Genomic DNA, 24,822 nt, shown 5'->3' with positions numbered 1-24,822 from the left:
TGTTTAAGCCTCTCACATTTAGCTCTAATATGTTTAAGGTTAGGGAGGATCAGGGGATAAAATTTAACTTTTTGGTCTTACATATTTATCATCTGCCTACTCATTTGACGGCAAGCAGAGACAGTCAAAATAAAAACATAATTTCTTTACCCAGAGTTTTAAAGATCATGAGTATACTTATCACTGTGTACACAGTATGTGAGGTTTTAGCCCTGAATGTGTTTTCCTATAGCAGAAAGAATCCCAACACGTACACACAAACACACACGCACCACTGTGTTTTGCCTAGCACTTCTCTTTTCAGGAGGGTGTTCTTTTAGTGAGTGTGCATTTGCGTTGTTGACGCAAAGACTCCGAGGGCCAGGGAAGCTCCTGGGGGAGCCTGCGGGTTGGCACTTAGGGCTCCTGGCTCAGTAACCTGAAGCCATCACTGCAGCACCACGGGCTCCCTACACACTATCTGAATCTTTAAAATTACAGAATGGACTCCGAGTTAGTAACTCATAACATTTAACATTTTATATTGTCTTGTGCTGTCTGGTGGAAAATGGGTGAAGCAAACAACACACGTTAATTCAATGTAAACTTAGTGTTTTCTAGGCAAACAAGGCCTAGAGTGTTTTCAAATGACCTTTTGTGAAATGTCTATTATCTTCCCCACAAATGAGAGCAAGTGATATACGTGAAAGATATTTTAAAAACTCTGTATTCAATTATTCACACCAAATGATATCCATTAAAATTATGAACATTTCTAAATATATTTCATGTATCATACATATATATATATTATATGTATAATTACATATCAACAAAAGAATTCTTGCTGCTTTAACCATGTAAGTAAAACAAAGATTTTGCAATATAACACTCATATATGCATATATACTGGCTGTTTGAATTATGAATTTATTTACAACTTGCCTAGATTATAATAAATGATTACTGTTCTATTATACAAACATAACAGTGTTTTTTAAATACAAAGACTGCAAATGAATACATGAAAAAATTACACACATGTACAATATTTATAATTTATAAATGCAAAGTTAAGACCTCTTTAAATTATTGCACTTGCGCATTTTACAAAGATTTTTGTCATACATATAAAATCATTTTTTAAAATTTACTAACTTATCAACTATGATAAAGTTAGATACCATTAACTTGAAATTCTTTCTCCTTCCAATAGAGAGCGTATTAAAATTCTGGACACAGGTTCATTGACTCTACAAGTCAGTTCTTTATAAGCATTGTAATTTTGACAGTATATAACCTGTATTACTCTCCAGTAGTTTTTGGTCAGCAAGATTATCAACAGCAAACTCTCAGATGCCTTAGCTACATATGGATCTAGGATCTCTTTTGTTCACATGTTCATGTAAAGAAAGCCATCTTGTCTTCTCAGGAAGAATGAAGATGCTGCATTTGTACAAATTTTGGTAACTATTTCACAGTGTGTTGGGCAAGCATGTAATTTCAAATAGGTAGGGGCATTGTATAGAAACACCTTCTCTGGGTAAATCTATTACACTCTCAACTTGCACACGAAACGAACACATAGCATATACAGCATATGACAGATCATATGGAAAATAATATTCCTATATGTCATTTATATAGGCTACTGGAGATACAGCATAGGACTGGGTATTAAGGTGAATAAAGAAAAAGACAAAGGCTGTAACGCCCATGATATAATATTTCAGCTGGGCTACAGTATTAGATAATACACTTTCAGAGCTTACCTTACAATCGAAACAAAACCCTTCTACTTAAACTTCTGCAAATACACAGTACCTCAAAGACATCAGAGGAAAACGGAAATGTGTAAACTGACTTCCCTACTTAGGAAGCCCTGGATTCAGCTGTAAGTTTCCACCTTGGTCCTGAGGTGACACTATCCTTTGCCTCACAGGGCCACACCTGGCTCTGCGTGCCATTGATTCGTTTTCTCCCACCTGCAGGAAAGGGCAGGTGGGCTCTGTACGGCTTCGCAAGCCCTGCTCTCCATTGCTGGGTTGAGAAGAGAAACATCAAGCGAGGACAGCATTGCTTCTTTGGATGTTAAATGCATTTCTTGGGTAACATTAATGTCTTTCTCTTTGTTCTATCTTCTTAATTTAGAACCAGCACACCGCTGACACGTTTTAAATTTTTCTTGCTATTTTTATCATATAAAATGCATCCAATGCTTCAGACAACCAAAATATTCCGTTGGAAAAAAGACAAAAAAGTGTGCACTGCGTTGGATATTACTAATTTAAACAATATAAATGGTTAAAGAAGCCAGCAAAATGTGTATTGGCTAAATACTTATGCACATGTCAAGATCTCACGGCCATGCGCTGAAAGCATGGGGAAACTGTAACGGATGACATACTTGGCTGATCTACATTTTACATCATTTAAAAATCAGCTCAATACTTGCAATAGAAGAGATCACTATAGTGACTAAATGAATAGAGTCTTTAAAGAATTAAATCCTAAATAAAATCTGCAAAGTGTCAAAAGCAAACATATGTTTGAAATATGTAAAGACAGAAGTGATTTTAAAAATCATGCTTAGGTACCTGAAACCCCAAAAAATCATATCATAACCAATGTCACAATTCTCTGAAGTTCTTGCCAAAAACACTGAATCTGAACAGTTCGCTGGTTATAGTCACCAGGGTATATGTCAATGAAGTCAAATAAAGGACAGAAATCTGATGAGGAGAGGATGATCCTATTCATTCAACTTGATAAAATGAACCGTGAGTTGCTGTAAATATTTTCAATTATAGTTAAGCAAGAAAAGCAAAATAATAAATACATGAATGAAGAAGTAAAATTGCGTATTTAAAATAAAGGCACAGGCCAAGGCAGGTGAATAATTTAGTCCTATTAAAGCTCAAACCTTAATTTTGAGTTAAAAGACAAGAAACACAATACCCAAACCTAAATCTATTAAAAAACCCAGGTATCTAAGGATTTATGCATCTATTTATATCCTATACAAACATGTCTCGTATACACAAACATACCAATAAAGAAAAAGTAACTGAGATTTTACAAAATGAAAAAAATCTAAAAAGCATGCCAAGAAAGAGGAAACCTGTATTGAACAAACGTAGTTTCCAATTAGTTGTTTTTGTTGTGGTGAGAACGAGTCACCTGGGGCACCACTAGAAACATGTGTACCTTCCTTTTCCATTGAAGAGTCAGGAATGGGAATGATGGTGTCTAATATTTTGGTGTTTTTTGCAAGATGGGTTTTTCCTACACCTCTTAGAGAGAAGTACAGCTGGGAAATGGACCAGAGTCTCTGCCCTATTACTAGGGCGATTTTTTAGAATTCGTTTCCACATCCATTGTATTTCCTTTGACCCTTTTCTAATTAATTCACATTGCCTGAATTCAGTATTTCATGGTATTGGCAGGCATTTATGTTGCCAAGGACACTTTTAGCTAAAAAACACATACACTGTGTCCAAAAAGATAATGGAATAATTGCATATGACCATAAAACTTGTCTATTATAAACCAACATGACCAATATAAGTGTCTGCAAATTGAATATCCTACATATGCTCATAGCTGGTTACTAAATTTATACTGGATGGCAAATTTGGCACAATACACAATACGACCTTCATAGGAACTCATCAAAGCTGTTGTTAGGAAAAACCATCTCTTGGCTTCTGGTGTCACATTGTTCTTTTAAGAAAAGGTCTGGGAAAAAGACAAGAAACAGAACCCAAAAGTCTGTCTCCTAAAACATCTGACAAAATACAAAAATACTCCTGACTGCGTGTTTTCCAAAACAAATTATTAACATCACTGCACCCCGAGTCCTTTGATTTTAGCTAAATCTGTGATTACTAAGTAAATCTGACACATGGTAAAAGCAGTATTGACAGTTTATATCAGAATACAGTCTTTTGTTCATGCTGTGCTTCTATTATGACAATATTTCACAAGAAATTAACTAACCAGTAAATCCAATCACATTCCTTTGGGAAACTGTTCTAAATAGAGATTACATAATACACTTGACCATAATAAATTAAGAGAAATTTCTGTAATAACCTAAAAATGTAAATGTAGCCATGAGATTCCTACTGCCATAATTATTTTCTATATTAAAAAACAGAATTCATACATTTTTAAAAAATTCTTGTAATTAAACAATAATCTTAAATAATATATCCCTTCCTGAAATTCAGTCTCCAAGTTAAATTAGATAACTAAATTAACTTTTGTGACTAAAGTTGTATTTGGTAGAATCCAGCTTCATAAATTTGTATGCAGAAAAATATGTATCTTGTTCAAATGCAGTTATATGAATACACTAACACAAAAATGACACTTTCTGGTCAACTGTCAAGTAATATGCATTTTCCGTCAAGAAAAATCATTGTTCTTAAAGAATGGGAGAATGGGGTTGATTTATATTTTTTCCTACATGTTTGCTTCTCTCTTCTTCTTTCCTTCTGTCTCTCGTGCGTGTGTGTATGTGTATGTATCATATATACACATATGTATATGTATGTTTACATACATGAGTGTGCATCCTATATACATCTATGTGTGTGTTCTACATATATTACATCCATCCATATATATGTGTGTGTGTGTATATATCTAGCCACAGTGGTATTTCTATCTCTTTCGTTATTACATTTTACCTCATAGTGTATAATGAAAATAGCAAATAGAGCTCCACGTAGGGAAGATGGCAACTTTCAGAAGCCCACAAGAAAACTGAACACATAGTGTTAATTTTAAAATAAGAACAGTGCTTATGTAGAGCCAACTCTGCCACAACATAAGTAAACCATGTTGTAGAAGCCTCTGATTTAATTTTGCACAAACCAGGCTCATATGAACAAAATGCCTATGGTACTAAATATGTAGAAGCATATTTTTCCATTTTATTAAAATTGATATTCCAGTTTCCTGCCACATGAAAAGTGAATATGTTGTTATGATTGGCCTGTCACTTCCTGAGTGAGTCTCTGTCTAATTCAGGTTTGGAGATTACTGTGCCATTGTGCTGAAAATCTTTAAAGTATTAATATGCACCAGAAGTGACTGCTTTACAATCTTTGCAGGAAGAGGTGCAGAGTATTACTTTTGTATTTCTGAAAACACTTACATTGTATAGTAATACTGGTCAACCAAAAAGCTGTATAGAAGAAACCAGTGAAACCCACAGGCTTCCATGGAGTGATTTGATCTGTGAGACGAGTAAAGAGAACAGAAAGAAGGTCCAACACCATGGTACTACTTTCTGCTTCTGTTTCTGTGCTATGGACAGAAAGCTCATGAAATATGACCGTGCAGCATGTGGAAAGAGATAAATGAGAGGTGACTGCAGCAGGTCAGAGTAAAATTACAAAGGACACATTTTATGGTTTGATGTTTAAAAGAGAAATGTATGGTACTTTAATTAAACAATGTTTAGAATAAATCTTTCATTGTGAATGAGAGTCTAAAATTCTGCAATGACACAAAGTGACACTCTAAAGGAATCATTATGAAAAATGCACCCTTTATGTCCATAAGACTTGTCCATTCAAAAAATCATGATGCCTTGCTTTTATTTTGTTCTTTACGCAAAGGGTTCAGTAAAACTGCCAAGACAACAACAAAAACAATTTTAAAAACTGACATCTTTTGAATTGCTACTTGAGGTTCTGAGATTTATTGTAAGGTATACCCCATCTCTTCTCAAAAGGACAGGAAGTCTACTTGTCTCAGTGTTAAATTTATTCATCTCAGCCCTTTAGTTTTAACTTAAAGAATTATGTTTAGTCTAACTAAATTCATGAAGCTCTGAAATAAGAGTCTGACTTTTTGCCATCATTTCTTACTCTGTAACCTCAGTGACATTTGTCCTGAGGCTGTGGACTACAACTCAAGTTAATTACAAGTAGGTCGTACGTGAACATTCACCATTCACAAGAGTAATGTGTAAAAATTCCTATTTATAACCAACAACATCAAAGCAACATTGATGTTAAAGCCCAAGTACAATACCATAATAGTACCATGTTAAACCCTTATTAGAAAGATACAATGGAAAAGTACCCCTTCTGAAGAATTTTTGTCCACTTCCTTTAAGGCCTCAGCAATATTAGCCTATTAGAAAAGGCTGGTTTGCAAGTCAAATGGAGTCACCTGGCCAGCTGATTTCTGAACACGGGGGTGGTCCTGGTTACTCAGTGTCTACGATGCCTCACAGAAGAGACTGGCAGGAAGTCCTCTGCTTGACTTATTTACTTGATGTTACCTTCCTGAAGAGGTTTGCACCCCAGTTACCAGGTATAGATTCCCCTCGCCCCCACCCCCCAAAAAAGGAAAAAAATGTCAAAGAAGCAAGATGAGGATCTGTAGGTGGGACAGCGTGTTGGGGTGACCAGTGCTCAATCTTCAGATGCAGCTGCCTTCTGAGCCACGGATGGGGATGAAATCCAGGTTGCAGTCTCCTCTCCTCGAATCACCTTCTCCCACTGATTGAGATTATCCCTAGGGATAAAAGATGCAGTTTCAGGGGAAGCTGAATAAAGGATTTCTGGACTTTGTCTTGAAAACTAACCAAACCAAACAGTCCTGTGGCATAGCTCTGCACAACGGCATTGTGTGGGGCCCTCCGACATGGTTACCAGCATGACGTGGCCAGGCGGGCTCCTGTGACGGCTGCTCAGGAAAGAGATTCAGGGGCGCCAGAGGGTCGGGGCACCTTGGTCCACCCGCTCTGGACCGCGAACGCAGCAGAAATGCTAGGGCTCAGCATACGTCCTTTCTTAGAAAGGATTAACTTGAACAGGGAAAGAGCTCTAGGTTTTACTACCGAGGAATATGCAGGATCACGGAAAGGAGGAGGTCCCAGAGCAGTAGGAACACTCGGTGACAACAGGGATCTTCCTACTGAGAAGTGTCGACAGAGGTCTCCCAGGAGGCCTAAACCTCACCATCTTGCACTTGCTCTTATTCTGAGCAGTGTGTCACATGTACAAAATCATCCTAAGTTACACCTGGCACAAACTTCTGAAATTTTCTTGTTATAGTAAAACCGTGTTAGTGCTCTGGTAAGTCCTCACCTGAGGCAGTCTCATTTCTCGAGTCCTCTAATCTTTCTCTCTCAGTGTCTGTAATTCAAGTGTCACAGGCATCGTAATCTTCTCTAACTGTGTGATCACAACCACTGCAAAACCATCATCTTACTCCCCACAGTTACCCCGGCAGAGCTCTTAGCCAAACCGCTGCCAAACCAGCTTCCTCTACACGGCTACCCCGGAAGAACTCTTGGCCACATTCCTGTGTAAAGTCACACGGCAATCTTGGCATTGGGAAATACAAAACTCCTACAAGACACAGTTTTATGATTCTCTCCAATTTCTTTTAGCAAACATTCTAAGACACATTCAGACAGACAAAACCCTAAGATATAACTGAAAAGTGTGGCCCTTTTAACTTTTGTAACATATCATGAGGTATTATTTTTCTAGACCCTAGAGACTTCCGATATATTGGAAAAAGCCATACACTAATTTTGGTATGTTTCCTTGAACACTGAGGATACATCATAAACTTTTTAAGCGTTAATAAGATTAAAATGGCCTTTAAGAGGTTATGTGGTCCAGCCAAGTATACTGAAGCATGAATGAGGCAGAGCTGCCCACACAGTGGACACCGTGTTCTCAGAGTTCCACAAGGAAGGCACCTCCACAGCTCCCTGCAGTGCTGGGCACACGCAGTCAGCACTCATGCCCTGGCTTCCAAGTACCTGGCATAAAACACACAGGATTTCTGGACAGGAAAGGACTTTTGAAGATTGCTTAGTATTTATTTAAACAACATCTTTGAATTTACATTGATATTCCACTTTCTCTTTAATTTTGCACAAACTTTTATAACCTAATTCCCTCAAGAATGATCTGGCCTCACACTCCATAGTGCCCATTATGACTCAGGCTTTTGTAATAAGGTAAGATTTTAATAAACTAACCAGGGAGTGAGGTCAATTAAGGCTCAGCAAAACAAGGTGGGACGCTACGTTTGTCTCCACAGGAGCAGGGAGGAAGGAGAAACCATCTCTTAAACACTATATATACAAATTTTTAAATATTGCCTATTGGTCTTGTTTTCCTTGAAAAAAGTAGAAAAAAAATTTGAACAGCAGAAGATAAGAGTATATTAAGTTTCTGGTTTTGTGTAAAACTCTCTGGCCTGTGCCTCCGTCCTCCCACAGGGCGTCCACTCCAACCCACCCCAGGCAGAGCTATGGCTAAGCAGTTAAAACATGGCCCAGAGCCGTGAAAAGACTCACACGCACAGCTGCTGGCTATAACCCTTTGACTTCCTCGGAGGGAATTTATAAAGTAAAATGAAAATCTTTAAAAATACCCAAGGTTCTTAACTGAGTTCACTCTTTAAAAAGGATAAGAAAGGAATAGGGTGAAATATGAATCTAGAAGAGATGACGATGCTTAAACGTCTTGTTGGAAGGAGAAAAAAGACTTAAAGACGAAGCGGTTATCCAAAATTTAAGGTCCCCTTCTTCCATTTAAACAACAAACTGTGTGATCTCGTCAGTCTCTTCCTGCTCAGGCATCCTCAATAGACACCACTGCCTTGTCTTTTTTAAAAACAGCATTGGGCGGGTCCTCTGCAAAATAACAATAATAATAAAAACTTCTTCCTCCTTTTTGGTGTATGAAGGACTTGATATGAATAGACACTCTTCACATATACATAGCGTACTACTTAGGGACATATTGTGGCTGTATGAGTAATGAGAGCCAGGGGCCCCTCTTGTAGGACCGACTCCACGTGTCACTTAGCAGAATGAGGCAGCCTGGTCAAGGGCTTTCTATCCCAGGCCTGAGGACCCCCAGGGACAGGGTCCCCTCAGCACAGATGCAGCTCTCATAAGGCTTGAAACCAAGCTGGTCCTGCAAGAACCACACACACGCCCGTTCTGAAAGAAACACCGGGTACCCCACCCAGACTGAACGTGGGGTTAGAAAGCAGGAAGGGTCTCCCACACCGAGACAGAGACTCTCCCAGTCACTGGGTCATCTGGGCCCTGACTGTGTCTGGCCCCAGCCCCCAGCCTGTTCCCACTGTCCCTCTCTTCTGTGTGCGGCCAGAAGAAGCTGCCCGAACACCCAAGTTGCCTGAGGCTCATCTTTCAGGAGAATTGAACCAAAGGGGAGAAGTTGTGCCCCTGGGGAAGCCAGGCAAGGAGGCCCCGCGCCCCTGAGCACAACAACTGATACCTAGACAGACGCACAGATCACAACACACGAGCCGAGTAAAAAAATCCTACACAGATCTCAGTGTTTTTAGAAACAATATTGTTACAGCTTGAACCATAGTACATACCTGCATGCTTTAAGGAGAGGCTCCGTGGGAGGGAGGATCTGGGTAAGGGTTGTGTAGCAGGGAATGGCTACGGCATTGTAGAACCCAAGCTGCCTCCGTGCGAAACCACGGACAAGAAACAAAAGTGCATATTAGCAATTCTAGTGACACTTGTATTTCTTCAGTGAATGTTCTGTTTCTGAGGCCTCATTATAAAATTACATGTTCTAGTTTTGCTGTATGTGATATTTGGGTTCCATGACTACTATTATAGACTGTATTTTAAAATGCATTAAAATGGACTCTAGAAATAAAACATATGAAGATTCAAAACATATTACAAAGGTTAATACCTACTGAAATCTAAGACCCAAGTACATTAAATGATATTCCGCTAATAGATCAGTCAGTTGATCATTCAAGTACTGTGTTATCTCCAGTCACCTTTAGTGCTTTCCTGCAGACACTTCAACATAAAGCCTGTGATTCTTCCGCACATAGGGCTCTTCCTGCCCTCGTGCTCAGCTTTGCAGCAGTGCTTTCTGCTTGTCTGCTACTCTTGGCTTTGGTGCCCTGTGTGGTGTCCCAATATTTTCCTCATCCTCCCAGCCCTCTTGTTTGAACTAAAATAAATGTCATTGGTTTTATCATAGCTCTTCCCATTTACTGTTCTTTCAATAGATCACATTTCAAAGTTTAAAAATCTGTCGTACTTTAAACAATACACAAAGAATATTTTATTAGGAATTCTGAGTCATTGTACAAGTAAGACTGGCCTACTAAAGGCCAGATGTAAAAGATATGTGACTACTAGCCAGATAACACAGCTTGTCCAGACATAAGTCACCGGCCAAGCGGCTGCATCATGTACAGGATAAATAGCTCTCTAGATGAGGTGACCCCAAATCACAGCTTACCAATTTCTCTAAGTACTGAACTTCAGTGATATGCACTGAAGCATACAGGAGGATCAAATTTATGTGGTTCCTTTTTGCTTTCTCCTGTTACAGAGTCTATCGTCATAGCACTCTTACTAGAATAGCATCTGCGTTATTTCCATTTTTAACTTTATGGCTCATGCTGAGACTTTCTTACTCTAATATTTAGCAGATGTCATGGGGCAGAAGGTCCCAGAAAAGATACTAATTACCAGAAATTAGAGTATTTCATTATTATGGCAAATAATAATTTCACAGTCATCAACTATTTAGAAGCGATATGGTTGGTAGAATATTAACTGATCATAGAACTTTTTCTTTAAATCTTTATTAGGCTATAAATGAAAATCAAACTATTCTAAAACAAACTATTATCTTAATTAAAAACACAACAGGAAAACCATACGCTGACAGCATGAATGAGAAATTCCAAGCTATGCCATGCCTTCTGTTGGGATGACAGTTAACTACTGGGAAGGAAAAACCTTTAGATCCCTATCTTAAATAATACAAGAAGACACATTCCAAACAAGTTAATCAATCAAGTGCAAAGTAATAAAGAAGAAACTAAAGAAAATATAGGCAAATAGATTTACTCTCAAGGTGGAAAAGAACTTCTCAAACACATTACGAAAAGCAGACACCGAACAAGAATGACTGGCAGCTGTGACTCCATATATGGGAAAATTCCATAAACAGTGGCAAAATGCGACAAAAACTGCAAAATACACCCGCAGCAAACATGATAGGTATTCAGGATCTGTTTCAAATCCAGAGGGAAAAGTGACCATGCCATCAGAAAACCTAGCCCGGGCATGAATGGAGGCGATGGCCATTCGTTCAGCCTCTTTGTTGTGCTGGTGCCCCCTGTGAGCGGTGGACTTGCCTCAATTGTGTATAAATCAATTTTAAATAAAGTAGGGAAATTTGAGAACTTATCAAAAACCACCATCCTGTGGATTTTTTGAAACATTTTCTAAACTTATGTGTATCATAATTATTTGCCCACAACTAACTTCCTTGTTATGCCATTAGAAGATTACTTAACGAAAACCATACTCTCAGAAATACATTACACTACACATACATGCATGCAAAACTAGCAAGGCACAGACCTCTCAAAACACTGGAAAACAAATATAAATTATGTAGTATGAACTGAAAAGAGGATAATTCATGTCAATTTATGTTGAAACAAAACACAAAATGCACTAAAGTACTAAGCATTATTTGTCAGAGGAAACGAACCTGAATCAAAATCTATAATGTAACTCTCCAAAAATATCTTTGTTTAGCCAATGACAAAATATTTTCTGCTTGTTAAAAATAAAACAATTCAAAATCTTCCACCCCCTCTATCTCAAGTCAGAAAAGAAAGCCTATTTACTGCAACGGCAGCTGAAGAAAGGAGTCATGGCAAAAGTAGTATGAATTCTTTCAATCCACAGAGATTTCCTAACCTTGGTCTTACTGTCCCCAAACTCCATCTAAATGGAGAAGGTTTCACGTGGTCCTGGCTTCTGTCCCCTGAGCACTAAGTCTTTTCAGTCCACAAGGCAGCCAGGCCCTCAGGATTCCTCACTGTGGCTTTTAGCCTTGCGACCAAAATCAGTGGTTGGAGTTGGCCGTCAAACCCAGATTAGGAGTATAAACTCTTTTAGCATCTACTTTCCTGAGTGTTTTAGGAAGTGAAGGCTCATTTGAGTAGGTGATTATTCAGTGTAAATAGCTGTTCTTTTTCTAGTTCTCAATCCTGTAAGATAAATTTCTAAAGTTTCCATATTAATCACCAGATCTGCCTGCAATAACCCATTCCCTTAACATATTACATGATGACATATGCTTTCCATTCATGTATGATTTTATGCCCATCTTAAACTATTTGACTTCAGCAATTACAATCTACTTTAATAATTCATACCTGGCCTTGGGGGACCTCATCCTTCTTGTCTCTGTCCATCATCGGAATAGGCTGTATTCCCAGTTTCTTCATTTCATCGCCCTGAGATGAATGGGGGAAAATCACGCTTTCTCAAATTTCAAATTGTTATACAATTTTGATATTATTGAAATATTCCCTTTATTCACTAATTTTCTTCAAAACAAATCATGTTTGTTGCTGTTAACGCAAGAAAAAACAATCCAAATAATGAAAAACTTAATGTATCATTATTGTGTACTTCATCTTGATTTTCTCCACTACTGAATTACCAGAACCCCAGCCATCATTCCTGGTTTCATTTTGCAGAAGTTAGTAAATAAATGTTATAATAAGAGGAGATACAGTGAACAGTGAGGAGAGACGACAGTAACAAGATACGGAATAACCTCCAGGCCCTTCTCTCTTTCAAATGATCTTCCAAGTGCATGGAACTCCGTGACATTTGGCTTTCCAGAGGAATATTTACAGAGGAAGAATAAACAACAGTCTGCTAAAATGTGCTAGTGAAGACGCAGTACAACAAACTACACGTATCATTTAATTTACAATTATAGGAATAGTTACTAAAGATTCACTATGTTAGTAAAGATTCACTTACAGGTAATAGTTACTAAAGATTCACTATGTTAGTTACTAAAGATTCACTTACAGGTAATAGTTACTAAAGATTCACTATGTTAGTTATTAAAGATTCACTTACAGTTATACGTAATAGTTACTAAAGATTCACTATGATGCAGGCACTGAGCTAAGTAATTTATAAATATTAATTCATTTAATCCTCATGAAGTACTCTAGGATACATTGTTCCCATTTTAAAGATTTTAGAAATTATCTTGCTTTTTATTTATTTGTTAAAGTTAACACTTGTTACAATCTTCTTTCTGAAGATTTCCTAATATTTTTCCTAACTTCCCACTCTTCCCTCATATTCTTTATTATTTTAGTAACATTAATCATGTTTTTAGAAATCAGAAGTACAGCCTAGAAACTTCCCAGACTTGCTAAAATAGGGTCTACAAACAAATTACTATAACCATAATTGAGTATTTTTATGTACAGGACCAAAGCACGTGTCCTGACAAAGCAAAGCCACTTCAAACATAGCTGCAGTTCCATTGTTACCACTTTACGTTTAAAATCAGTGGTCTCAAACTTTTTGCTTCTCTATTCAAAGTGAGTGAGACATACTAAGTCCCTTGCTCTCAAAGACTTGACAAGTCCAACAAGGAAACAGCTTTTTAAACAAACAATGATTGGAATGTGTCCTCAAAACAAAAATGCTAAAAAGGGAAAGAACCCAGTGCTAGGGACCATGCCTGTAATGGAGGGCGGAGCCAATCTGAGGCTTTCACAGAATGCAGAGGGCAGGAGCGTGCCCCAGGCAGAGACTGCAGGGAACAAAGACCTAAATGGCAGCCAGGGGCTGAGACAGGGAATATGCCTGCACAGCAGTGGGCAGGGGGCCAGCCACGTGGGGCTCTCCACACAGAGGTCATGATTTTGGTCTGTATTACAACAAGGGGATCAGAAGCACGGTACGGATGGAATCCGAATTATCATCATCCCTATCTCACGAACTGGCCTGAGGTTAAATACCAAGTGCCAAAGCAGAATTTTAATCTCAAGCAACCTGGCACCAAAGACCACATTATTAATTATTTCTGCACAAATTCTAAAAGGTAATGGCAAGAAATTCAGTTAGAAAGTTGCAGTACTCAAGGCATGAGTTGGTGATGATCTGAAGAGGGGAATGATCGTGAGGATGGAGAGAAAAGACAGGACTTTATAGATACTGAGATCAACTGTCAGGACTTGGTGAATGTATTCCTGCTTCTTCCTGTGGACGAGTGAGGTTGGTGAAAGGCTTCAACCTGCGTGCACCTAAGAGCACGCAGAGAGCTGAATCATTATCTGTGGACTGAATAACCAGGGAATAATAGAAAGGAAAAACATCTCCATTACAAATTGGTCACATTTTGGCATTAAATTCTCCAGCTTTTAATCCTGCACCTTCCTTTTGCTTTAAGTTGTCATTTAATGACTGCACGTTTTCTACATTCATCTAGAATACAGAAATCATGTTACAGTCTATGGTTATGCCTTTCTCATAGCAATCCTGTACCTACACAAAACGTGCATTTTTAGTATGAGATAAAAAGATATTCCACAAACAGTGCAAGGTTTTCGCTCCTGCTGGCATAGTTGCAGTGATGGCTTCATGAATTTTTCTTTTTTTGCAGTGATCCTTACACGGGATTCATTTATGTTAAAATGTCAGCAACCACAGCTGCAGACTTCAATCTAGGGAACCTATCAAGCGACTCAACTTTTTCTTAGCATGTCATGACTTTTCTCTGCTTCTTGGGAGCACTTCCAGCATCCTAGTGTAACTCTGTATAGGTGCTATGGTGTTATGGAGGACTTACGGTATTGCACTAAACACAATGAAAAACATGCACCCCGTCTCTACTAAAAATACAAAAAATTAGCCGGGCGTGGTGGCGGGCGCCTGTAGTCCCAGCTACTTGGGAGGCTGAGGCAGGAGAATGGCGTGAACCCAGGAGGCGGAGCTTGCAGTGAGCCGAGATCGTGCCACTGCACTGCAGCCTGGGCGACTGAGCAAGACTCCGTTTCAAAAAGGAAAAAAAAAAGAAAAAAAGGAAAACATGCAAGAACCACCAGACATCACTTTTTACTGTGATACACACTTTACTGGAGAGACGAACTGCTCAGAGATGATTAGCATCAGAGTGTTTTAAACACAGCATTTTAAGTGGATACTTGTAACACTTGAGCTCACCATAATAGCAAAGAAAGGTTGCTGCAAAATTATTACAGGACTGCCGTATGTATGCACTACAGTTAACTTTATACAGTTATGATTTAACACGGCATCTGTTTATATTTCTCTCCACAGTCTCTAAGTGTGTATATAAGTTTTGATAAATTTTAACTTATCATACACTTTTGTGTATTTTATGGTAGTAAATGATAAAATTGACTAGAATCTACATATATTTTATGCACTTATGGCATACCTAAATTAAATTTTTTTTAATATTTCTAGGGTAGGTTGTTCTGTATTTTTGCCATAAATCTCCAAAACATCTTCCAATATATTTACATATAAATGGATATCTACATATAAGTGGATCCACACAGTTCAAACCCGTGTTGTTCAAGGGTCAACTGTGCATCACAATCAATCTTCCTACTTCAGTCTGATGGTAACTAGGTTCTGACACATACACAATAAAATAAAGAAAAAGCTCACGCGAGACCACGCATATGCGATATTTAAGGCATTCTGGAGAAATCATGCCAGGAGTATAATCAACTCAAGGTCTGTGATCCTCATACAGTAAACACACTTTGGCTTTATTATTATGAAATAATTCAACATGATAAACTCTTCCCACTAAACTCGTGGCTGAATGATTTGCTGTTTATGTTTTACATACATGCTTCGGTATGAATGAGATATATGATGGAATTATCAGCTGCTTTGTCCTCCAAATTTACTTTTATTTCTTCAAACCAGAAGAGGTACTCAAAAGATTTATAGCTTTCTTCATAAAGTAATTTTTGAATATGCAAAGGCCTAGGTATTCGTGACTCATTTGGATCGGAGAATTATATTCCATTTACTTACATACAATTCCATGAGCAAATTGAGAAGTACAATGCACATTCGTGATAAATTAGATAAATCAAGAAAAGGTGCTAATAAAAGTCATTTTTGTGTTGTTTCAGGAGTATTATGAGTGAACATTCCACACATTCTGCAGAACACATAATTTGCAGCTGAGCTATTGATTATATTTACATATTCTCAATGTCTATGGTGCAAAACAATTATTCTCCTGAATTTTTAGCTGCAGGCGGATATATCCCATATTATGGGACCCTCTGAGTACTTTGTCCAAAGTAGATGGCCAGTAATGGTTATTGAATGAATGAAGGAAAGATCAGCTGTTAAGTACTTTACTGTTAAGAATACGACTTATATAATACTATTCTACTATACCACTGTTCAGTGAATAAGTTCCTAAACTCTTTCAGTTGAGCTCAGAGAATTAGACACATACGCAAGTAATATGTAGAAGAACAATCATTCTCTCTTTGTATCTGCTAAATCCTTCAGTATCTGATTCACCAGAGCTTTCTGAAATAACTATCAACATGAACAACTGAAGTATTCTTAGCAATTTATCCACACATTTAATTTATCCTCACTATCTATGTCAATATAAAAATCAAGAACATACCTCAGCCCAGAATTCTGCATATATATCATTTGCCGTCAATTTTGTAACGGGCCACAGTTTTGTCACAGAACAAAGGTCACAGGCCGTCATCATCAAACCAATTACACGGTCTCTAGAACATAACAATATAAGACTGGTCAGCATAGCATCTGCACATTTATAATAAGGACTAGAAAGACTTCTGTATTTCAGGAATGAAGTTTAAGTACGTATTACTTCATTAAACAGCACATAGAAGTGACAGCCAGGACAGTAAAATGGAATGAAAAATTAGTGTCATTTTAATCATAAGAACGGGAGTCATTTCTATCACAAGTCCCATATGTTCCTGTTGCCTCAATGCTACTGAAGAAATCAAATGCAGTGTAGGCTTTGGCTAGGCTGTCATCTAAATCCCCACTTTCATGGCTATGGACCAGGCTTTCATTCTCACTGAATTCTGGAAATTTAGAGTGGGAAGATGTCTTAAGAGAAAATCTATCCCAATCCTTTCATTTTATATTAGCAAAGTCTAGGGTGCACAGAAATGAAATGACTTTTCCAAAGGGACAGGAGTTTGTGGCAAGGCCAGAGGAGGAGGTAGCTGTGTAACTTTGTTCCTCGCTCTCCCTGTGCGAGTGTGTGAGCTGGGTGCAGCCTCCAAACACTGTGCTTCTCACTAGCAGATATTTCTTTTCAACACCAGTCTTTCAACCAAAATGACTTTTCCCTTTTCAGCTGCTTGCATTCATAACTATGTACTCCATGTCTGACTTTATTTTCTAATTATGGCTTGGTTTAATCTTTCCTCTTGAAGAACAATAATCACTTTAAAAAAATCAAAGACATATCCCCTACAATTTGAATAGATTTGGTCTAGTGATATGTGGCTACCATAAGTGAAGTCTATACTTAACAGAATAATTAAGTGGTAGTAATTAAGAAAGTGTAATGTACAACTTTAGCTTTTATAAAGCAAATTACATAATTTTAAAAGACAAATTATCAACAAGGATATAAAAGTGTGTAATGAGTGAGACGATGCTCCTATTTCTAGCTCCTATCTCAATTCTAATGAGTATAAGCAATCCCCTGCTGTTAACCACTGCCTTACCTCTTCTAGGTCCACATTCTCCATCTGTAGGCACAGTCCTGCCCTAGCTCCCGAGCCTGTCTTGACCCGGGCAGACAGCACATTAGGAGCATCTATCTGTCAATTTGGCAGACTCTGCTCTAGTAGTGCTCTTAGCACATCTTAGCTCAAGCTAAGATGTTTGGATACCTGGAATACCCTGATTCTTATGACACCATATATCACAGAGCTCTTTATTTTCCATCAGCTTGCTTCCTTTAGCCCATTTAAGTAATCATCAGCTTTACCACCTTACTTTTTGTAAGGGCACATTTCAAGAGGGTATCAGGTCTCTTACAGGTTAGACTAAATCACTTTACAAACATTGGTGAGATTTATGCATATCCTTCCTGTAACCCCAAACAGATGCCATGTGAAGATTCAAATCCCTTACAGTGATCAGGGAACTGTAAGATTTTCTTAATGAGGTAGTTTCCAAGAACTTTGTGGCTTCAAGAATATTTTTGGATTTGGACTTCTAAAGTAATGAATATATGACCTTTTTTTTTCAACAGGTAAATTCATTTAAACACAAATAGGATGTGAAAAACTACCATTTACAAGTATTTCATAGATTTAAAATAATTCAATCTCATTAATTTATATTTGCCAAAATAATCAGTTTATCATTTTTAAATAATCAAATAAGGTTTATCTCAACAACACTTTCATAAATCTGTAAAACAAAAGAAATGTCAACAGAACTGGGCATTATAAAATACATGAAAGCAATTTTCTCGCTAGAAATTATTCCCAACATAAGGTTGCCAATATAAGGATTGAAAGGATTGTAAAATAGTTATTTAGATTTCACTGTCAAAATTACTTAGACAAAGCACAAAAAATAAAACAGATTAGAAATCTGGCAGCAAATGTCTTTAATAAATATAATTACTCATTTTTTACTCCCAATTCCAAACCAGTTAGATGGCCATGGCTGTACAGAAATATCAATTGGAATCAACATTTTATTTCTATGCATGAATGGAATGTAGAACTGACTGCTAACTGGGATAGATCCTTAACTCCAAATGTGCTTTAATAACCATTTGTGAAAGGGATCATGTCCATGCTAAGCCTACTCTTGGTGTGAGTTCATATAACCTAGTCACTAAAAACAGTGAAGAAGAGCCCAACACAACTCCTATAAAACGATTCTTAGTCACATAATATCACAAGGTTTAACTACATTCATTTATCTGCAAAAGTTTTCAATGCCTGCATGTATCAGGCAGTTACAGCAAAGAACCAAATAGACCCTGTTCTCAGAGTAATAATGTTCTAGTAGGGCAAGGCAGACAATCAACAGGTCAAAACTTTCATGAAAGTGCTGGGTAAAAAATAAAAATAAATAAATAAATAAATAAATAAATGGAGGCTACCACGTGAAGATCTGGAAGGTCCAGCAGAGAGAAGTGCATGTGAAGTCCTAATATGGAAACAAGCAAGGCAGGTTTGAAGAATAAAAAGAAATGCCATTTTGGCTGCGACACACTGAGTGAGATGAAACACGGAATGTAGTTAAGTTTGGAGAAACAGGCTGGAGACAAGATAGGAGTTTAACTTTTATTCCAAGTTTGACAGTAAAATCTTGGTGGCTTTTCCCAGAGGAGTGGCCTGATACAGGTATTAAAGAGGATCACTCAGGTCTGCTGGGTGGAGATGACTTACAGACCCGTGAAGGGGCAAGGGCAGGTTCGGAGTGATCACTCAGGAGAACACTACAGTAGTTCAGATGAGAGGTGAGGGCAGCTTGAATTATGGTGACAGTAGTGGGATGGGCGAGTAGGAGGATTCCAGACATTAGAGGCAGAGCCAAATGCAAATTATTAACACCTGTAAGAGTTATAAAGCCAAGGCATCTCTCTCTCCCATCTTCCTTTCCTTTCCCCCTTTCTCCCCAACTCTCATATATTAATTATTCCAGACCAAGTGGAGTAGATAAAGAGCACAGGCTCTATCACAGGTGTGCAGATATTCCAACCTGAAAGAGGTGGCCACCTCTCCCCAGCATGCAGGTTTGCCTTCTCAGTATCATTCTATTTCAAGATTTTCTTCCCACATCAGAAGATCATGGAATCACAGAACTTTACCAAAGGAAGGCAAAATAGACCACATAGCCTGCAGTACTTCAGATGAGTTACCGATGGGCAAGAAGGAAGCCCAGCCCTCCCACAGTGACCCCAATCCCATGCCACACACTCTGTAAACCTGGCCAGCCACGGATATACTATTTTGTTGGAAAAGAAGAAGAAACACACATTCTCTAATTTTATAATGATTATTTGAAATTTCTTTTGAATTTCTGTATTCAAAAGTATACTGATGTATAAGCAAAGACCAGAATTCTGTTATGAGGTAGTTTTAATTATAACTGTTAAGAGTGGTCAAGTGTTATCAAGTGGTTAACTAGACAGCAAACATGTGGGGGATGTACAGTGGATGTTTTGTTAAAGCTGCCATCTGGCCTCATTTTAATTATTTTACTTTAAAATAAAGTCACGCATAGAATTTGAAAAGAAACTAGGTTCAATTCTTTTTTTCTCTAAACGATCATCTTAAAGCTTTTTTTATCTTGCTTTTAAACTCATTTTCAAGGGGTTTTAAATCATTGGGTTGAGTAATTTAAATCACATCTGTAATAACCACTATACTTTCATCAAAATGTGACCTATTTTGACTAATTTATTAAACATTAAGCTAGCCTAAGGATAATACAGTTTTTCTAAAAGTATTATTTGAACAGCTGCATACTCAAAATCATAGAAAACATTTTAGAATCTTACTGTTTCCAATGGCATAAATAACTTTCATATAAGTATAAACATGATATAGTAATTATCTCACTAAAATATACTTTAAATTTAAGTTCTAAAATCTTAATAAAACCCTAAATATGTTGCTTCTTTTAAAAATACATTTTTCTCCATTACAGAGAGAGAAAGAAATTATAAACGAATGGAAAATGAATCTTAGGTAAATGACTGCCACAGAGGAAACTGCTGTTATTCAAGTTAATACCAGAATTCTTGTATGATTCCTAGAGTTAACAACCTTTACATGGTCTCACAGAGTACCATACGTTTGTAACTTTAAATCAAATGGGAACATCAGTGATCTTGCTTTAGAACTTTGCTTCCCCACATTTCAGGTTCTTCAGTTGAAACATCAAACATTCCTGACAGAGGAAGTCCTTTATGCACTTACAGTCCTATAGCAGGTAAAGGCTGGAGGCTGCTGCCGCATTTGGGAAATGCTAAAGAAATCACATTACAGCATATATATATATATATAACAGATCACACATCACATAGACACAGTTGTTCTTCAAAGCACACAGCAATAGCTATGTAAAAATATAGAACTTTTCAAGTTTTATTTCTGAATTATTTGAAGAATTAACAAAGAATTGTTTAAGTGTTTAATACTGTACCCTTTCTTTGACGTGCATGTACATCTAAATTAAGAAAAGACTTCAAGGGAAGTGGAGCAAAGGGATTGCTTTTGAAGGGTACAAATATTATCTGGGACTAAGAGAATAAACATCTTCATTTTAAAAAGGTAACAAAGATAAAAGAAATTATGATTTTTAAGCCACAATTTCAAATTATGAAATTAGTTTATCTTTACAATTTGTGTTTAAGAAAGGCAGCTCCTGCATGAAATACATGAAAGTAAAAATTATAAAACTACCAACAACTTCCATATTTGTCATCTTAATACTTAAAAGGATACTTTTACCTGATATCATAGCCTAAAACGCACTATGGTCTTTTCTGAATTTGCTGAAATGGTCCTTAGGCAAGACTATACTTGGTTCTATTTAGCCATAACGAGACCATGCTTGCTAATTTCAACAAAAAACAATAACTCTACTTTTGCCTACGCTTGGCTTGAGTTCAGAGCTGGTTTCCAGATATGACATTTGCTTTTAGTTGTAGTCAGGAAAAGCTCTTTGAAGGGAAATTTCAGTGCAGAAATCAAGCAGTTCATAGATGATTGGTGGCCCTGCATTACATTTCCTCTATCTTTTCTGTTACTAGCAAATCCCCTTTCATAAGCTAGATGTAAATTGTCTGATATAGTTGTCCCCCACCCAAATCTCATCTTAAACTGTAGTTCCCATTATCTCCAGATGTTGTGGGAGGGATGAGGTGGAGATAACTAAATCATGGGGGCAGTTTCCCCCTTCCTGTTTTGTGATGGGAGTTAGTTTTCACAAGAGCTGATGGTTTTATAAGGGGTTTCCCCCTTTGCTGGACACTCATTTTTCTCTCTCCTGCTGCCACATGAAGAAGGATGTGTGTTACCTTCCCCTTCTGCCATAACTGTAAGTCTCCTGAGGCCTCACCCAGACATGCTGAACTGTGAGTTAATTAAACCTCTTTCCTTTATAAATTACCCAGTCTTGGGTATTTCTTCATAGCAGCATGAGAAACACAGACTAATACAGTAAATTGGTACTGCAGAGAGTTGGGTGCTGCTATAAAGATACATGAAACTGTGGAAGTGACTTTGGAACTGGGTAATAGGCAGAGGTAAGAACAGTTTGGATGGCTCAGAAGGCATGAAAATGTGGGAAAGTTTGGAACTTCCTAGAGACTTGGGGAACTCAGAAGACAGGAAGATGTGGGAAGGTTTGAAACTTCCTGGAGACTTGTTGAATGGCTTTGACAAAAATGCTGATAGTGATAAGGACAATAAAGTCCAGGCTGGTCCAGGTGGTGGTCTCAGATGTAGATGAGGAAGTTGTTGGGAACTGGAATAAAGGTCACTCTTGCTATGCAAAGAGACTGGTGGCATTTTGCCCCTGCCCTAGGGAACTGTGGAACTTTGAACTTGAGAGAGACGACTTAGGGTATCTGGTGGAAGAAATTTCTAAGTGGCAAAGCATTCAGGGGAAAGCAGAGCATAAAAGTTTGAAAAATGTGCAGCCTGATGATGTGATAGAAAAGAACAAATTTTCTGGGGAGAAATTCAAGCTGCTGCAGAAACTTACTTAAGTAAGGAAGAACTGAGTGTTAATCACCAAGACCATGGCAAAAATGTCTCCAGGGCATGTAAAGGACCTTCATGGCAGCTCCTCCCATCACAGGCCCAGAATTTGGGAAATGCTAAAGAAATCACATTACAGTATATATATATATATAAAACAGATCACACATCACATAGACACATTTGTTCTTCAAAGCACACAGCAATAGCTATGTAAAAATATAGAACTTTTCAAGTTTTATTTCTGAATTATTTGAAGAATTAACAAAGAATTGTTTAGAGGCCTAAGGGGGGAAAATGGTTTCATGGGCCTCCCCCCTGCTCTATGTAGGGGTGCCTGTGTACATGTGACATGGTGCCCTGTGTACCAGCTGCTTCAACTCCAGTGGTGACTAAAAGGGGTCAATGTACAGCTCAGGTTGTTGTTTCAGTGGATGCAAGCCCCAAGCCTTGGTGGCTTACATGTGGTGTCAGGCCTGCAGGTGCAGAGAAGTCAAGAACTGAGGTTTCAGAGGATGTATGGAAAAACCTAGAGGTCCAAGCAGAAGTTTGCTGCAGGGCCAGAGCCCTCATGGAGAACCTCTGCTAGGGTAGTGTGAAAGGGAAATGTGAAGTCAGAGCACCCACACAGAGTTCTCACTGGGGCAGTGCCTTGTGGAGCTGTGAGAAGAGGGCCACTATCCTCCAGATCCCAGAATGGTAGATCCACCTACAGCTTGCACGATGCACCTGGAAAAGCTGTAGACACTCAATGCCAGCCCATGCAAGCAGTCAGGAGGGTAACTGTATCCTGCAGAGCCACAGGAGCAGAGCTTCCGAAGGCCGTGGGAGCCCACCTCTTGCATCAGCATGACCTGAATGTGAGACATGGGGTTGAAGTAGTTCATTTTGGAACTTTAAGGTTTAATGCCTGCCCTACTGGATTTTGGATTTGTATGGGGCATGTAACCTCTTTGTTTTGGCCAATTTCTCCCATTTGGAATGGCTATATTTACCCAATGCCTAGATCTCCATTGAATTTAGGAAGTAACTAACTTGCTTTTGATTTTATAGGCTCATAGGTGGAAGGGACTTGTGTCAGATGAGACTTTGGACTTGAACTTTTGAGTTAACACTGGAATTAGTTAAGAATTTAAGGGACCATTGGAAGTATAGGATTGTGTTTGGAATTGTGAGGACATGAGATCTGGAAGGGGCCGGGGCAGAATGACATGGTTTGGCTGTGTCCCCACCCAAATCCCATCTTGAATTGTAGTTCCCCTAATCCTCACTTGTCATGGGAGGGACCAGGTGGAGATAAGTGAAACGTGGGGGTAGTTTCCCCATCCTGTTCTCATGATAGTGAGTTAGTTCTCACAAAAGCTGATGGTTTTTTAAGGGGTTTCCCTCTTCACTTAGCACACATTCTTCTCCCTCCTACTGCCATGTGAAGAAGGACGTGTTTTCTTCCCCTTCCATCATGATTGTAAGTTTTCTGAGGCCTCCCTAGCCATGCTAAACTATGAGTAAATTAAACCTCTTTTCTTTATAAATTACTCAGTCTCAGCTATGTTTTTATTAGCAGCACGAGAACAGACTAATACACTGTCTAATAATTGATTTCTAGGATTCTAAATTCACTTGTCAGTCTTTGCTATTTATAAAGTTTCAAAAAATATTTATTATTAAGTGTAAGGTATTTGTGAAGTCTGCACTGTATATGTCCTATGTAAACAAATTATTCATCTGCATTTGAAACACACACGACAATGACTTTCATACACAATTGGGCTTTGGTTGTTTCATTTTTAAAATAAAATATCATAAAATATACCTAGTGTCTTTAATCACAGTTGTGGTCACAATGTCAATATGAGTAAATGACATAATAGCTAATGACATCATAGTAAATGTGAGGGGCAGATGGTAAGGACAAAAGGTAAGGACAAAAGGTGGGAAGCAAGTGTCAGAAGATTAGGACTTCCGGTTGGGCGTGGTGGCTCACGCCTGTAATCCCAGCACTTTGGGAGGCTAAGGCGGGCGGATTACAAGGTCAGGAGATTGAGACCATCCTGGATAACAGAGTGAAACCCCGTCTCTACTAAAAATACAAAAAATTAGCCAGGCATGTTGGCGGGCGCCTGTAGTCCCAGCTACTCAGGAGGCTGAGGCAGGAGAATGGCACGAATCCAGGAGGCGGAGCTTGCAGTGAGCTGAGATAGCGCCACT

The 24,822-nt window shown here is 38.2% G+C and overlaps 1 protein-coding gene across 3 annotated transcripts in view; it reads right to left on the bottom strand.

Moving 5' to 3' along the window:
- Nucleotides 1-688: 688 nt before the first annotated feature.
- The window catches only part of PDE10A (phosphodiesterase 10A), a 339,233-nt gene continuing 315,099 nt past the window's right edge, over nucleotides 689-24,822 (bottom strand). For 2 of the 3 annotated variants that reach the window (XM_011934966.1, XM_011934965.1), the window contains 4 exons: nucleotides 16,509-16,620; nucleotides 12,217-12,297; nucleotides 9,379-9,467; nucleotides 689-6,516 (listed from right to left, as the gene is read on the bottom strand). In XM_011934966.1, coding sequence (XP_011790356.1) covers nucleotides 6,414-6,516; nucleotides 9,379-9,467; nucleotides 12,217-12,297; nucleotides 16,509-16,620 — 385 coding nt within the window. In that variant the 3' untranslated portion in view covers nucleotides 689-6,413. The remainder of the gene's footprint in view (nucleotides 6,517-9,378; nucleotides 9,468-12,216; nucleotides 12,298-16,508; nucleotides 16,621-24,822) is intronic. The other variant, XM_011934967.1, reaches the window with a different exon arrangement.

Source organism: Colobus angolensis, unplaced genomic scaffold (assembly GCF_000951035.1).
Source record: "Colobus angolensis palliatus isolate OR3802 unplaced genomic scaffold, Cang.pa_1.0 Scaffold14, whole genome shotgun sequence".
NCBI classification, from domain to species: domain Eukaryota; kingdom Metazoa; phylum Chordata; class Mammalia; order Primates; family Cercopithecidae; genus Colobus; species Colobus angolensis.
Note: the sequence above shows the minus strand (reverse complement) of the source record. Positions and strands in the feature narration are given on the sequence as shown.